The 16,655-nt window shown below is 45.2% G+C and overlaps 1 protein-coding gene across 5 annotated transcripts in view; it reads right to left on the bottom strand.

Annotated features, from left to right (window-relative positions):
* The window catches only part of SMG6 (SMG6, nonsense mediated mRNA decay factor), a 214,292-nt gene that overhangs the window by 139,903 nt on the left and 57,734 nt on the right, over positions 1–16,655 (bottom strand). For 4 of the 5 annotated variants that reach the window (XM_021067586.1, XM_021067587.1, XM_021067588.1 and 1 more), the window contains exon 10: positions 15,445–15,590. In XM_021067586.1, coding sequence (XP_020923245.1) covers positions 15,445–15,590 — 146 coding nt within the window. Of the gene's footprint in view, positions 1–15,444; positions 15,591–15,778; positions 15,804–16,655 lie in introns of those variants that run through there. The other variant, XM_013981205.2, reaches the window with a different exon arrangement.

A 16,655-nucleotide genomic window follows, 5' to 3' on the forward strand; every position in this document is an offset into this window, starting at 1 on the left:
GCACCCAGCTCGTGGAAACACCAGATCCCCAACCCACTGAGCAAGGCCAGGGATCAAACACACATCCTCATGGATATTAGTCAGATTTGTTTCCACTGTGCCATGATGGGAACTCCTCCACCTTTTTTCTTTTATTCTTTGTTTTTCTTAGTACTCAGCAAAATCCAAAAGGTTAAATCTTTTTTAAAAAATTATTTAACTTACCTAAAATAGGATAGGGTTGCTCCAGCAAAGTAAGAGTGAAAATACAGTAAATGGGGAGTTCCTGTTGTGGCTTAGCAGTAACGAGCCCAACTAGTATCCATGAAGATGCAGGGTTGATCCCTGGCCTCGCTCAGTGGATTAAGGAGCTGGAATTGCTCACGTAGGCCAGCAGCTGCAGCTCTGATTCGAGCCCTAGCCTGGAAACTTCCATTTGCTGCAGGTGCGGCCTTTAAAAAGAAAAGAAAATACGGTAAATCAGTAGAGAAGGAGAAATAAAAGAATATTTATGAGCAGCAAGAAAGAACAGAAAATAAATAAAGGTTTAGAGGAAGAAAAATAATAGAACTCATGCTGAATTCAAAGAAATTTTGCTTTCTGGAGCCCTGAAGACATTGACTCCGGTACTAACAATAAATATTGGGAGTTCCCTCTGTGGCTCAGTGGTTAAGGAACACCATTAGGATCCATGAGGACGTGTGCTCGATCCCTGGCCTCACTCAGTGGGTTAAGGATCCCACGTTGCTGTGGCTGTGATGTAGGCCAGCAGCTGTAGCTTTGATTCAACCTGTAGCCTGGGAGCTTTCATATGCCTCTGGTGCAGCCCTAAAAAGCAAAAAAAAAAAAAAAAAAAAAAAAAAAAAAAGTAAATAACAAGGCCCATTTAATATATTTTAGTTTAATGCAGAATATAAAACATGAATTTGGACATTACATTTTTAGAAATGTCGCCTTAACAAAAAAACAAGGAAAGACAGTAAGATTACAAGCAATGGCTCAAATAGCAGATGCCTCCTGGCCTTGCCACTCAACTTTCAGTGTCTAGTCTGACTTGCTGACAAACTTTATTCTTGACTTGAACTCAAAACCTATTTATTGGGAACTTACAGCACACTAAGCACTGTTCCAGATGCTCACAATACATCAGTGACTAAAACAGATCCAGGATCCCTGTCTTCAGGGAGCTTACAATTTTGCAGAAGAGTAGGAAAGGAAAACAAATCATAAAGATATGAAAAAAAAGTTATCTAGTATTTAGAATATGAATGTTATGAAAAAGTAAAGTAGAGCAGGATAGGGCAGATGAGGAGAACAGGGTGGGTAGGTCCCTGGTGGTTCAGCAGATTAAGGATCCAGTGCTATCACTGCTGTGGCTTAGGTCATTGTGGCGCAGGTTTATTCCTGGCCTGGGAAAACTCCACAGGCTGTACCTTGTTAGTAAGACAGCCTAGGCCATACAGAGGTAGCATTTAAGCAAAGACTTTTAAGAGATAAGATACATGACATGCAGATAGCTGGAGGAAGAGCAAGTAGAGCAAACTGTTAATGGCAAAGGCCCAGAGGGTGGGAGAATCTCTGGCTTATCACAGGACCTGCAAGAAGACTAGAGTGGCAGTTCCCATTGTGGCTCAGCAGTAACAAACACAACTAGTATCCAAGAGGAGGCAAGTTTGATCCCTGGCCATGCTCAGTGGGTTATGGTTCTGTAAGTTGCAGATATAGCTTATATCTGGAGTTGCTATGGCTATGGTGTAGGCCGGCAGCTGTAGCTCCAATTCAACTCCTAGCCTGGGAGCTTCCATATGCTGCAGGTGCAGCCCTAAAAAGTACAAAAAAAAAAAAAAAAAAAAAGGCCAGAGTAAGCCAGGGGGAATGAATGAGACCAGAGAGAGCAGGGAGGGAGTTGGGGAGGAGGGGGGAGTTCCACACAGGAAGGCCCTGTAAAGACTATGGCTTTTGCTCTGAGAGAAATGGGAAGCCAGTGGAGAATTCTAAAGATGGGGATATGATCTAATGTTCTATTTATTTATTTAATTTTTTAAGACTGAAGGTGGGGTATATGGAGGTTCCCAGGCTAGGGGTTGACCCTGAGCTATAGCTGCTGGTCTACACCACAACCACAGCAACTCCAGATCTGAGCTGCCTCTGCAAACCACACCATAGCTCATGGCAACACCAGATCCTTAACACATTGAGTGGGGCCAGGGATTGAACCTACATCCTCATGGATACCAGTCGGGTTCATTTCCACTGAGCCGCAACAGGAACCCCTGGTCTGATGTTTTTAAAAGAATCAGTGCTATATAGATAGCAGACATTGTGTGTGTGTGTGCGTGTGTGTGCGTGTGTGTGTGCGTGTGTGTGTGTGTGTGTGTGTGTGTGTGTGGTGTGTGTGTGTGTTTGGGGTAGGGGGAGATGGGGGAACAAGAAAGACCAAACTTAGGAGTTTCAAATCTTTCTGGATTATCTCTCTCTTCATATTTAAAAAGTTTTGTTCCCAAGGGAGTATCAGGCCATGTTTGCAAAGAGGATTTTCTTTTCCAGGTTGAAATCTTGAAGACTGTGTCAGTGGGCTACAATTGTGTCCTTAGCAGGCACCTCAAAATAATCATTACCAAACATCTCTCTCTGCTCATTGCCCTGACATGAGTTCTGGGCATCACCCTCTCTCAGGGGAGAGGTGAAAAGAGGTTAAGCAGAACAAGCAGTGATAACAGGATGACGTCACAGGTGTGCCTTGGAGAAGCCCCCAGTGAGTTCAGCTCATAGCCACTCCACGGTGATTTACTCTACCCTGCCAACGCCAGCTGGAGGAGGGATGAAGAAAGCTGACACAGCCTTAAGCCCTGGGCAGGCATAAGCTCTCTCTCCCTCCAGTCGCCTGCCAGCCCCTCCCATCTTTCAACCGCTGATCCTTTGCTTCAGAAGCCAAAGTGTGAACAGCACGTGTCTGGATTTCAGAAACCTGCCCAGCAGTTGGAAATTCCCTGCAGCGTGTCAATTGCTGCATCTGCTGTTGGCACTTGGGGCAAGGGATCACATGGGCATTTTCTGAAATAAGCTTCAAGATGGGCGTCTTACATCTGAAGAGGGGACTAGAAAAGCCAGAAACCTCCAATTACAGTAAATAAATTCCTAAATATATGACAATCTGCCTTCTAAAAGGAAACTGAGACATTCAAGCCAACCAAACAGCTCTAAGAACAGCAGTAGTCAAGAACAAAAGCACAGAGCACCCTGACTAATGGAAAGGATTTTATGGGCCAACAGAGTTTACCAGCTCTACAGTGTAATGTGGCTGAAACTAGAGAGCACTCTTTTCCAGCTCTCTAGCTCATACCCTTTGGCAATAAGTGGCTTCTATCATTTCAGCCGTAGGCCTCCCCCACCCCTTTACCTTTCTTCACCACCCAATTAGTCCTCTAAGTACTCTATACCTTGAGTATCTTTTTGAAAAATTGGAAAATATGAGCCCAATAACACCAGTTACTATAAAACTAGGCTATAGGAGCCCAAAAAAGGAGCTGCTCTTTGTTTTCTTTTTTTTTTTTTTTTTTTTTTTTTTTTTTTTTTTTTTTTGCTTTTTAGGGCCACACTTGCAGTATATGGGAAATTCCCAGGCTATGGGTCAAATCGGAGCTAAAGCTGCCAGCCTACACCTTAGCCACAGCAACACAGGATCCTTAACCCACTGGGCGAGGCCAGGGATCAAACCCGCATCCTCAGGGATAATTAGTCAACTTCGTTTCACCAGAATGGGAACTCCAGGAGCTGTTCTTTGAAAGCAGCTATCAGTAGTTAACAAACCCGACTAGTATCCATAAGGTTGCAGGTTTGACCTGTGGCCTCGCTCAGTGGGTTAAGGATCTGGTGTTGCTGTGAGCTGTGCTGTAGGTCACAGACGCAGCTCAGATCCCTCGTTGCTATGGCGCAGGCCGGTGGCTGTAGCTCTAATTGGACCCCTAGCCTGGGAACCTCCATGTGCAGCAGGTGCAGCCCTAAAAGACAAAAAAAGAAAAAAGAAAAAGAAAGAGCAGCCTACAATGACCTTGTCACCCTAGATACCCCAGTCATACAGCTGCCTCAGTCACACTGCTCACAGGCAGAGGCAAAAAAAAAAAAAGGGCTGATGAATCTGATGCTTAAAAGAAAAGAGGAGTTCCCTGGTGGCTCAGCAGATTAAGGATCCAGCACTGTCACTGCCATAGCCCAGGTCACTGCTGTGGCTGGGATTCAATCCCTGGCCTGGGAATTTCCACATGTCACAGGCATGGCCAAAAACACAAAACAAACAAAAACAAAGAAAAAAGGAATCACAGCATTTCCTCTAGTAACACAGCAGGCAGACTAGGTACCTAGGTCTACTCTCCCAATGAGACAACTAATTATCCTGGAAAAAGCAGTTTAAATATCTTTTTAGAAAACAGCGATGAGAGTAAATTAAAAAGTTCCCTCCGTGGCACAGAGGGTTAAGAATCCGTGCAGTGGCTCTGATCACTGCAGAGGTGCAGGTTCACTTCCCTGCCCAGCACAGTGGGTTAAAGGACCTGGCGTTGCTGCAGCTACAGCTGCAGCTCAGGAGGGTCACAGTTGTGGCTCATATTCAATACCTGATCCGGGAACTTCCATATATGCAGGTGTGGTCAAAAAAAGGAAAAGAAAAAGAAAAAACCCTCAGCCCCCTTGATAAGACAGTTAGAAAGCTGACTACATCAAACCCTTGGGGGCTGACTAGAGGAGAAAAAGATTGTAGGGCAAGTATGGACTATACACCAGCCCACACAGGGGTGTGCAGCCTCAATTCACATTACCTGAGTGGTCTGAAAACCCTCAGCAAACAGATCTTTTAACTTAGAGTGATTACTTTAGACTCACCATACCAGGCTATAGACAAAAAGAAACTCAAACCCTTTCCCCATTTTAATCCCAGTTCTCCAAGAACTGCCACTAATGAAATCCCACTGAAAATAAGCAGATTACGGGAAAAAAAAAAAAATTTAAGTTGCACAGGAGGCAAGGTACATGTGAAACAACCATTAAAACAAGAGATTAGCAGAAACTCCCCTAGAAGGACCCCTTGATCTTTGAAATAACCATGTTTAATATGTTAAAATAAAAGGAGATCCCATGGTGGTTTAGCAGTAACGAAACCTGAAACCCGACTAGTATCCATGAGGCCTCGGGTTCTATCCCTGGCCTCACTCAGTGGGTTAAGGATCTGGCATTGTAGTCAGCAGTGGTGTAGGTTGCAGACACGGCTTGGATCTGGAGTTGCTGTGGCTGTGGTGTAGGCTGGCGGCTACAGCTCCGATTCAACCCCTAGCCTGGGAACTTTCATATGCTGCGAGTGCAGCCCTGAAAAGACAAAATAATTAATTAATTAATTAAAATAAAAGACACGCTCACAAAAACGTCCAAGGAAACAAGAAACTATTTTGGGGGGGGGAGGAAGATACCTGGAAATAAAAATGTATAACTGAAATTTAAAAACCCAGCTAGGCATATGTAGCAGATTAGACATACTAAGAAAAGATTCAGTGACAGAGTTAAGGAAATTATGTGGAATATAGCACTAAAAACAAAAAAAAGAGAGAGAGAAAAATGAAAGAGACGTTTGAGAGACATTAAAGACAGGGTTAGGTCTAATGTATGTCTAATGCATGTCTAATCAGAGTCACAAGAAGAGGAGAGAAAGCATGAATAAATGCAATATTTAAAAAAGAATGCTAAGAATTTTCTAAAACTGCTGAAATCACCTCACAGATACATGAAGCCCAACAAATTCCTAGCAGGAAAATTTTGAAAATAAATACTATCCCAGACAAATCATGAAAACTCTAGAACGTCAAAGAGTTAAAAGAAAAAAAAAGAAAAAAAAAAGACCTAGGAAGCACCCAAAGAGAAAAGATAGATTACTTTTAAAAGAGAAATGATTAGATTGATGGCTGACTTTTAATCAGTAACAGCACAGAGACAGTAAAATACCTTCAGTGGGCTGCAGAAAAAGAACTGTTAACCCAAAGTTCTATTACCAGTGACTATAGATCTTTTAGGAATAGGGAAAATAGACTTTTTCAGACAGATAAAAATTGAAAGTTTGTCATCCAAAGAACATCACTAAATAAATTCTAAAAAAATATACTTCAGGGAGAAAGAAAATGATCCCAGGTAGAGGATCTGAAATGCAAAAATGAAAAGAAAATGCTAAATATATAGGTGAATCTAAACAAATATTTATCATCAAAACAATAATAATGAAAACAAAAATGAAAACAATAACAATTCGTCTTGCAGGGTTTAAAAGAAAAAAATAATTAAAAGAGCCAACAACAGCAACATATAAACTGGGAAGATAAAAATGTGAAGAGAATGGACAGAATTTAATAATACAGGATCTGTATTATTTAAAAGGAGAGTGAAAACACTGAATAACTTTTGACTTTTGGCAAGGTAAATATGCATGCTTTAATTCTGAGAGTAACCACTAAAAGAAAAGGAAACTAGTGAGGAAAAGAACAGGGGGGGAAAAGTCAAAAAAAAAAAAAAAAAAAAAAAAAAAGAGAGAGAGAGAGAGAAAAAAAACAGAATAGGCAGGAGAATGGGAAAGCACTGAGAGAAGATATTTGCAAAATATATCTAATAAGGGGCTTACAGTCAGATTATATAAAGAACCCTTAAAACTTTTTCAATAATAAAAACAATTTGATTTTAAAAATAGGAAAAAAGATTTAAACAGGAGTTCCTGCTGTGGCACAGCGAGTTAAGGACCCAGCACTATCTCTGTGGAGTTCAGGTTCGATCTCCCACCCAGGGCAGTGGGTTAAAGGATCTGGCCTTGTCGCTGCTGTGGCACGGGTCACAGTTCTGGCTCCCTGGGCAGGGGGAACTTCCATATGCCTCAGGTGCGGCTGTTAAAAAAAAAAATTAAATAAAATTAAAAATGGGAATAAAGATTTAAATAGACAGTTACAAATAAGATATATAAATGTCAGATAAGCACATGAAAAGTCACTCATCATCCCTGGTCATTAGGGAAACACAAATTAAAACCAAAATGAAGAACTCCCTTGTGGCGCAGAGAGTTAAGAATCCAGCATTGTGACTGCAGCAGCTTGGGGTTTGATCCTTGGCCCAGGAACTTCCACATGCATGCTGTGGGTGCGGCCAAAACAAAAAACAAAAACAAAAAAACACCAAGATGAAATAACACTGTACATCCACTAATGTAGTTACAGTTTAAAAAAAGACTGACAATACCTAATGTTGGCAAGGATGCAAACAAACTGGAACTCACTCACACTGTTGGAAAGATCATAAAATGGTTCAAACACTTTGGAAACAGTTTAACAGGTTTTTTTTGGTCTTTTCTAGGGCCGCATCCCTGGCATATGGAGGTTCCCAGGCTCAGGGTCTAATAGGAGCTGTAGCTGCTGGCCTACGCCACAGCCACAACAACACCAGATCTGAGCTGTGTCTGCAACCTACACCACAGCTCACGGCAATGCCAGATCCTTAATCCACTGAGCGAGGCCAGGGGTCGAACCCACAACCTCATGGTTCCTAGTTGGATTTGTTAACCACTGAGCCACAATGGGAACTCTCAGTTTAGCAGTTTCTTATAAAGTTAAGCATATACTTAGAGACCCTGGAAATCCACTCCTAGCTATTTACCCAAAAGAGATGAAAACCTATATTCACAAAAAGACATTCATAGCAGTTTTATTCATGATAACCCCAAACAGGACACAACCCAAATGTTCATCAACAGGTACCTAAATGAATAAAACTGCAGTATATCCTAAGAGAGAATACTATTCAGTAACACAAAGGAATGAAACACTGATACATAAAACAACATGAATAAATCTCAGAAACATTACACTGAGCAAAAGAAGGCAGACACAGAAGAGCACACAAGCTATGATTCCATTTACATGAAGCTCTAGAAAAGACATATCCCAAGTATGGTGACAGAAAATGGGTTAGTGGTTTCCTGGAGCCCGGGGTAGGGATGGAAATCACGCGGGACAGGCACAGAGAGAACTTCTGGGGAGGATGGCAAAGTTCTGCATCTTGACTGTGATGACCGCTAGTGACCTGGGTATACAAACTGGTCAAACTCACTGAAATAAAGTGACACTGAATCGGGCACATTTTAGTGTATGTAAACTTTACCCCCCCAAAAAAATAGGATGGTAAAAACAAATAAAATTTTTAAAATAAAACTAATTTTAAAAAAGAGGATGGTATTACATAACTATCAATGCACTCAATGCTCATAATTAGCCCCAAAGAGCAAACAACGCAAATGTCCATCAACAGAAGAATGGACAAATGGTAATAAATAAATAAAATGTAGCGGTACCAATGAAAAATGAATGAACAGCAACTGCACATATCAACATGGACAGATTCACAAACATCACCCAGAACAAAATAAGCCAGAGGGAAAAACGTATTAGTAACCTGATTAGCGTGCTTCCATCTACATGCAAGCAAAATCAAACTACGTTCTGTTCAGGGGTGTATACTTAGATGATACCACTATAAGCCAAGGAATTACTTCCATGAGTCATGATGAAGATTCCTGCACCAGCAAGAGGGCGCTACCGTGGGAATGAAACACAGGGAACCTCTGAGGTACCGACAATATTCTCTTTCTTAACTTAGGTGATGGCTGTATGTGTATTTACTTTATTGTTCTTTCAAATATTGTATACTCTCATACTCTTTTCACTATGAATGATATATCCTTCTCTTCCCCACCTGGCCCCTAAAGGCAAAAAAAAGAATCACAGTCTCATTTAAGAATGGCATGTGAAAAACCTCTTTTTTAAAAGCAAGGGGAAAGGAACTTATATTCAATATTCTGTGACAAATCATAATGGAAAAGAACATGAAAAGGAGTACACACACACATACACATACAACTGAGTCACTCTGCTGTACAGCAAACATAACATTGTAAACCAACTCTATTTCATTCCTTTTTTTTTTTTTTTTAATGGCTGCACCTGCAGCATACGGGAGTTTCCAGACCAGGAATTTAATCTGAGCAGCAACTGCAACCCAAGCTACAGCTGTGGCAACACCGAATCCTTTAACTCATGGTGCCAGGCCGGGGATCCAACCCGTGCCTCCGCAGTGACCTGAGCCACTGCAGTCCTATTCTTAACCCACTGTAGCACACTGGGAACTCCTCAATTATATTTCAATAGTTTCAATATTTCAATATATTTTTTAAAGCAAGAGGGATACTAGAAAATATAGTGAAAATAAGAAACAATGTTCCTAAAAAGCATTTTTTTTTTTTTAAAGAAACACTACATATTCCAAAGCAAGAGAAAGACTAAACATTTCTTTTACCAACTGGTCTCGAAAAATGCTTTCCATTGTGAGAGGGAGATTTCCCCCTCACCTACCACAATAGAAAATAGGAATCCCAGACAACCCCAATTTGCTCAAACCACCTCATTCTGCCAGCTTTTTACCTGAGGCCTCACAGCACCTCAAGCAACTTGGAAGAATTCTAACTCCCTCACTTCTACTTCTATTCCTCTTCCAGTCTCACATCAGATTCAAAAACCACCTTCTGCATCAAAACAGCAGCTGCTCAGATGGGGGGTGGAGGTGCAGGGAGGCAGGGTGGGAAGGATTGCCTGCTTTGTTTAGCTGGCTCCAATTAAGTCCAGAAAAATGTCTGTGTGCCTTCTAACGCAGAAGGCTGGACCCTTTAGACCTGGATACAATTTACCTGCTGTGCTGCCTTGATTAAGTCACTCAACCTTTCTGATTTGTTTCCCATGATCTACACAACAGGACACAAAATATATGTCCCACCTGTCTCAGAGGGCTGATGGGGGAAATCAAATGAGACTATATATATATATGTAGCAACTATAAAATGTCACCAGGTTATCGCAGTGTTGTTCTGTTGTTGCCATTATTGGTTAGAGTTAGTTGGTTAGAGTCCAAAGTACAACTTACTCCCCCCAAACTCCTAGCCCCAGAACACACATGCTTTCCCCTGGGCATTCAACAAGAGTACATATCTGGCTGGCGCCCCCCTATAAAATTGAGAATTTTACTCCTCAGGAAAAGTTTTTAAAGAGAGCTCAGAAAAAGATGGCTGAGCGCCCTGCTGCCAACATCCCCCCCAGTGATGTCTCCCTTTCAGAGTAAGTCCATCCTGGAGGGGGGAAAAAAATAAAATAAAATCGAGAAGCTATAAAATGGCAACAGAGATGAGGTTTCTAACCCCCACAGAGGACCAGGCAATGATGGAATACTGCTCTTCTGCTCTCCGGGCCAAAGAGCCACGGACACCAAACCACACTGTCACCTTGGGGCAAAACCACAGCTCATTTCCTCAATCGCCATGGTAAGAGGCTTAACTTTATTGATAGGAGTGAATTTTCTCATTTCTTTAGCCTTTCACAACCGCTCCTCCTCCCTCAGCCCAAAGCAACAGATTCATTCTGAAAACAAGGACCCTGGAATTCAGAGTAGGGAAGACAGGAAGGTCTCTAGACAAACGCACTTTCTGAACTTCTCCTTTTCCAGGGAATTCTGAGGGCAGGCACCTGTGCTAAGCAACCTGCTGAGATGGAGAGATGGCGCAGCTGAGCGCTGCATCCTCCTCTAGGCCTTCTAAAAGCCTGGCCTCTTCTGACCTCTGAATCTATTTCTCACACAATTTGTTGGCCAGGCTGGCCGTTTTCTTTGTCAATTTGCTCTAAACCGAGCAGTCTTAACAACGAAGGTCAGGCAGTGCTGACACCTATAGAAATCTACCCTCGAATCCTGGAGGGGAAAGAATCCGAGGGCTTCTACCCCCAGAGAGAGAGAGACAAGGAGGCATGAGAGGGACAGTTTACGCCGCTAAACTCAAGCCTAACCCTTTATGAAAGGTGGATTTCCTGTACAACTGTTCTGACAAGCAGAGGATTAGGCACTTCATACATTCTGCTCGGGTAAGAGACTCAGACAGAAGTGAACTGCCACAGAGGAGCAAAGTGCTTTACTAGAGGTTTCTAAGGTGATCGCATGCTGGAGACAAATTTTGGTTGTGATTCGAACTTCTCAACGAGAGTCAATCTGCAAATACAACAATGACATGAAGATGTGTGGCTCCCATCTCGGGCATTCCACACGTCGGGGTTAAGCTCTGTGGGTCCCATACAGACAGCTACGATCCACTACTCCCCTGGAGGCACGCATGTGGCGCTCCCTCCCGCTTCCTCCTGCAACTCGGAATTACCAACAAACCAAAAGAGCAAGCATAAATGATCATGAAAGGAATGCCGGCCTAGCTCTACCTCAATCCCAGCCCCTAAACATTCCCCAAGAACAGGGAGCACCAAAGGCACACACAAGCGGTGTCTCTTGGGTGCCCTCTTGCTGCCATCAGGGCTCTTCGGCGAGGCTGAAATGGAGGTCTACTCTATGAACTGGTAAAGAGGAAAAAGAGGGGGCCAGGGCACAGAAAAGGGAAGTTATTCCAGTGGTGGCCAATGAATAACATCCAATGATTTATAGGAAGTATAATCCAATAATGCAGTAAAATAAAACAGTGTGTGCCTGAGATGGTTTTGATTCCAGGAATTATAAAACATATTTTTTAAAAAGAGAGCGAGCGAGAGAGCGCGCGAGAGGGGAAGAGAAAGAGGGAGGGGAAGAAAAGGCCAGATTGGAGCAAATTGGGCACAGATGGGGGATGCAGTGGGGTTTCAGTGATGCCCTACCACAAATGTTGCTTCAATTACTCCTCTTCGAGAAACTAGAGTTTTATTTCCTTAAATTACAGAATTTTTAAAAAATTAAAATTCTTGGAGTGCTTGTGGTTTAGATCAACCATTCCCCTTCCAGCATCATGTCAGCCAATCAGACGGCTACTGAAGTGTTAAATGCTGAGGCACGTGGAGAAGGCCCCGCTTCTCCCTTCAGGAATGCCGCAGAGAGATTACCAACTGTGACATCACCCTGGGAACCACCTATCCCAGCAACACCCGTCCCTCGCCAAAGGGCAGTTCTGGACACGGGCCAGGAAGGGAACACTCTGTTCAGGGACCGCTGGCCTGTCCAGAACCGTGGTCTCCCTCGTCCATGCATGTAATGAACACTTACCAAGTGCCTAATCAATACCAGGCACTCTGCTGAGGGCCGCAAACATGCCCCGGATTTATCTGTCTCCAGCCTCTCCCGTGAAGAGTATTAGATTCTAGCCTCTCCACAGTCCCACTGAAGCCGGCTTTTGCATAGGCCCCACTTGACAGGAGGAGACAAAGATCTCCCCACCAGTCACCCTGAACTTGTGAGTTTTAAGATCACGGCTGAGACCTGAAAGTTTGGTTTGTTAAATCATGTGGCAAAACAACGTATTTTCCCCGTCAAAGGGGGGACGAATCTGACCTCACGATCTCTGCCTCCTGGAGTTCCGGGGGGAACTGCCACCTAGAGAAAGGGAAAGAGGCCTTCCTTTCACCACCATCTGAGCTCTCCCCTCCCTGTGGCCTGGTAAGGTGCCTGAAGCTTTTAAACAGTTCTATGTCTCTCTTGACCTCCCAGGAAAGCGCATCTGAAAAGTAATCACATGGAAGTGTTCGTATCGTTTCTATCCCTGGGCTCCTGGTATTGTGAAAAGAGGACTCATACCAGGGTAGCACTGAACACACACAAAGAGAAGTGAGAGGCATCGGCAAAGGACATACATCCTTTTTAGAAAGGACGTCCCTGCTGCTCTCCTTAAGTACCGCATCTACAGGGAAGGCCAGGCACAGACTGAGAGGATCCTGACTGCCTTGGGGGCCACAGATCACCTCTGCTTCAGGCTGGAATGTTCCTTTTCCAGAGTCTAGGAACTGGCACAGGCAAACACCCACCCAGAAGGACACATCCAAGGAGGAATGGAAAGAAAAATGATGGCCCAGATGTTCCGTAACTTGCAGTGGCTGCCAAATCGCCACAGACCCAAGCACCTGGGAGGGCCAGGCAGCAGCAGGCCCCTGCTTCCCGGTCTCAGACAGCCAGGGTCCCGCGGCTGGGTGGCAACTCTGACAGCAAGCAGACTGGCCTGGAGAGAAGCCTTTAGAAGGGCACCGGCCAACGGGACTTGGGGGCTGAACACTCAGGGCTGATTTATCACTTCCTTACTCATAAAAATGTGATTCAAACTGCTGCTGATTAGTGAAGGATTTAAATCTTTACCCTCTCCCCCAACCCCCTTCCCTCTCCACCCCCGGCACAGATGCTGCTGCTCAGCCACAACACCCCCTTCTTGCCACTGTCCGTGCAAGCACAGCACAGGGGCCCAGAGAAGATGACTCATGTGCTGGGAAATGGAAAAGTGCATCTTCCCACCAACCAGCCCCGCTGAGTGCTCTGCTCACCCCTCTCCCAATGGCAGCCCACACAGTGGGGTCTGGACGGCCGCCTCAGCTGCACACCGGGTACTTGGCAGCACGTCCACAGAGCTCTCTGTCCTAGTTGAGTGTTATATCCTGTGGCCCCGGCTGTTTTTTCCTGAAACACCCTTGGAGCTTCTGACCACCTCACTCATACTCCTCTTGGCCCCCACTGCCTGGTGGAGGTGAGCATCAGGACAAAGCCAGTGGGAGTGGTAGGGTCTCAAGCCCAGGCTGTGACATGTCCTTCTTGGAGGGCAGGTCCTCATTATGAGCAACCATAGAAAAGAATCCTACAAAAAGAGCTCTGGCCTCAAAGGGGGAACCACCTACTTCCTTCTCTCTCTGTTCTCACCATCTCACCTTCCTTTCACCCATATTTTCTTAAACTTTAGCTTACAACAGCTCCAAGAAAAGGACTCACTGGTGGCCCATGAAAAGGCCCACATACTCCTTTTCACGCAGCAGAAGCTGCTGACAACAGACGCTCCCCAGGCAAGAGCCACGGAGCCTTTACAGTCACACCTCCCGGTCACTTGATGCGGGAACAGCACCTTGGCAGAGGCTGCAGCTCTGCGACGGCAGCTCCCTGCACTCTGTGTTGCTGTTAGAGGGAGGCGGGAAGAGGAGCAGAAGGGCCCCGAGTCCTGTGAGCTTCCCACCTGGTAGCCCAAACCAGCGGAGTAACGAGGAGGGGACCAATGTCCCACACGTCCCAAACTTTTATTTCCTCCCTCCTGGAAACCAGCACTGCCCCTCGGGACTGTATGCTTCCTCAGCAGTGCTCCGGGGAATACTTAGCAGACTTCAAAATGGCACCTAAGCCTCTGCATCTGATCTTCTGTTGGGAATTCTAAACGCTGCAGCAGGCAGCATGAGAGGAGAAAACCCTCTACGACTCGGAGGTGATTGAAAAACCCAGGCAAACGAGCAGAGGCCCTTGAAGATTCCCAGGAGGAGCCAAGTTTCAAGGCGAAGTTTGGCATCCCCACCCATCAGGGGAGAACACCCCTCTGCAGCAGGCTGAAGCATCACCCTAAATACAAATGGGAGAGGAAATAAACCAACATCAGAGCGAGCGAAATCACTAAGAAAACGTGCGATGAGAGAACCAGCAACACGCTCTCCAGAGACACTGCGTCTGTTTACAACAGTCTCCACAGGGCAATTCCCACTGCTTGGCATTTCAGATAATAACCTTCCAGCCCTGAGACCAGATCCTTTCTGTCAATGCTCTGAAACTGTTCTTTGGCAACACAGACCAAATCTCCTCTGCAAACACACACACAAAATAATGTCACCTCCATGCTACAAATTTCCATCAAGTCAAACCACATCATCCTTACCTCAGTGGGGTGGAGGGAAGGCACGGGTAGGGAAGGGATCCGGTAACATCTTTCAACTGTGACCTGGTCATCAGGGCATTTTAAAATCTTGCCAATCAGCCCCTCCCCCACCCCCCGCCCCTGTCAAAAAACTCCAGTGTTCAGGAAAGTATTTCAGAATGCACACCATTACATTAGCCGAATTCTGGGCCTGGTGATTTTTCTGCTTCCAGATTTGAGTCACCAAAGCTCATCAATTCTCTGTTCTTACTCCCTGGCAGACTCCCACAAGGGATATCCCATAGGGAGCTAGACTTTTCCATATTGAACAAACAGGGTACATGAGTCCAGAAACAGCTATTCCCAATCCCTGCCAAGCGTATGGTCTCTGCAATGAAACATTTCAGCAATGCCTCCCCCCGCCCCCCCAGGAGAGGCTCTGGGTCTGCAGCCTCTCAGAGGCCTTGCTGCTGCCTTTAGCAAGGCCAGATGTGCAACAGCATCTCCGGGTTTGCAAATTAAGCTCTATACCCATGATTCTCTCCTTCCATCCCACCCAAGCACTAGAGAGTCACACACATTTCAGAGAGTTAAGTTAAAGATCGGAGAGGCAATGGAGGGAAAGGGTGTGTGTGTCTGCTGTGTGTGTGTTGGGGGGACTGTGTGGTGGCATGGCAGCACAGGAAAGAAGCTAGATTAATCCTCTATGTCCAGATAAAGACGCTCGACCTTACCTTTCAACTGGGAGTTGTGTACAGCGAACATGTTGATGGTCATGAGCTGCAGCAGGCGGGTGCTGCCGAGGGGAGAGGGGCTGTGCTGCAGCAACGCCTGGAACTCCTTGAGGACCTTCACAGCCACCGCAGGGAATGTCTCCATCCTACAAATACAGCCAGCCCGTCAGTGAGGCACAGCCCCAAGAGCCCTTGGTGTACACACACACACACACACACACATACACACACACACACACTCTCTCTCTCTCTCTCTCTCTCTCATTCATATTCTCTCTCTCTGGGGAGAGCAGACAGCTAACACCTAGGACATTTCTTTGCCTCTCTCACAAACCTCACTGGTACCCTAAGGTTGTGAACAAATTTAAGAGAAAGGAGTGTTCGGGGTCTGGAGATGGAAACAACTCACTTTTTGGATAAATCACTATGAGTTATTATGCTCTGGCATGCTATTTCCTAACCTCTGGCAATAACTGGACTCAAGTTGAAATCAAAGTTCTCTGAAACAATCAGTTTTTCTCAATAGCGAAAAAATTTCCTTTAAGCTCTAAGATCAGCAGAGTCCCCCAAATCTTTGGTAGGAAAAGCTTATTTTGCGCAGAGGTTTGTGAATCTACAGAGTCTTCACTCAAAGCTTTACTTCAGAAAACCGGACGCAGCTCGGCTGTCATCTACTTAGGGACTATCTCACTAGCTGCTCCACCTAAGGATCCCGAATCTGCCCTAGAAGAATCCGTTGACCCAGGGCCCCAGTGATCTGTTTCGGTCTTTCCTGTGTTGCTATCCTCCTCCCTCGCACAAGCCTCAGCTCATCAGGGTCTGTATGTTTTCAGGCCAGTGGAAATATAATGCCCTGGCCAACTGCCACTCCCAATACAGGAAGAGCCTGTAATGCAGGGAGGTAGAAATCCAGCCAGTGACCTAGGGCTCCTAAAGAGAGGTCATTCAAACTGCTGCTTGCCAAATGTGGCCACTGGATCCCAAACAGTGGTGCATGCCTGGAGCTCCTCTGGCAGGAGGAATAAACCACAGCTGAAGTCCTCAGAAATAAAGAGCAAATTCAAACTTGGTGCTAGAGAGAGAAACCAGGCACATGGGCCTTAGGGCCATGCGGAGCAATTCGCGGTCAGCAGAGTATCTTCTACCCATCCTCCAACCCAGCCCCCCCCCCCCCAAACAAACTGCTTGTGGTACACTGTGGGGTAGGGTGA

The sequence above is a fragment of the Sus scrofa genome, chromosome 12 (assembly GCF_000003025.6).
Source record: "Sus scrofa isolate TJ Tabasco breed Duroc chromosome 12, Sscrofa11.1, whole genome shotgun sequence".
Taxonomy (NCBI): domain Eukaryota; kingdom Metazoa; phylum Chordata; class Mammalia; order Artiodactyla; family Suidae; genus Sus; species Sus scrofa.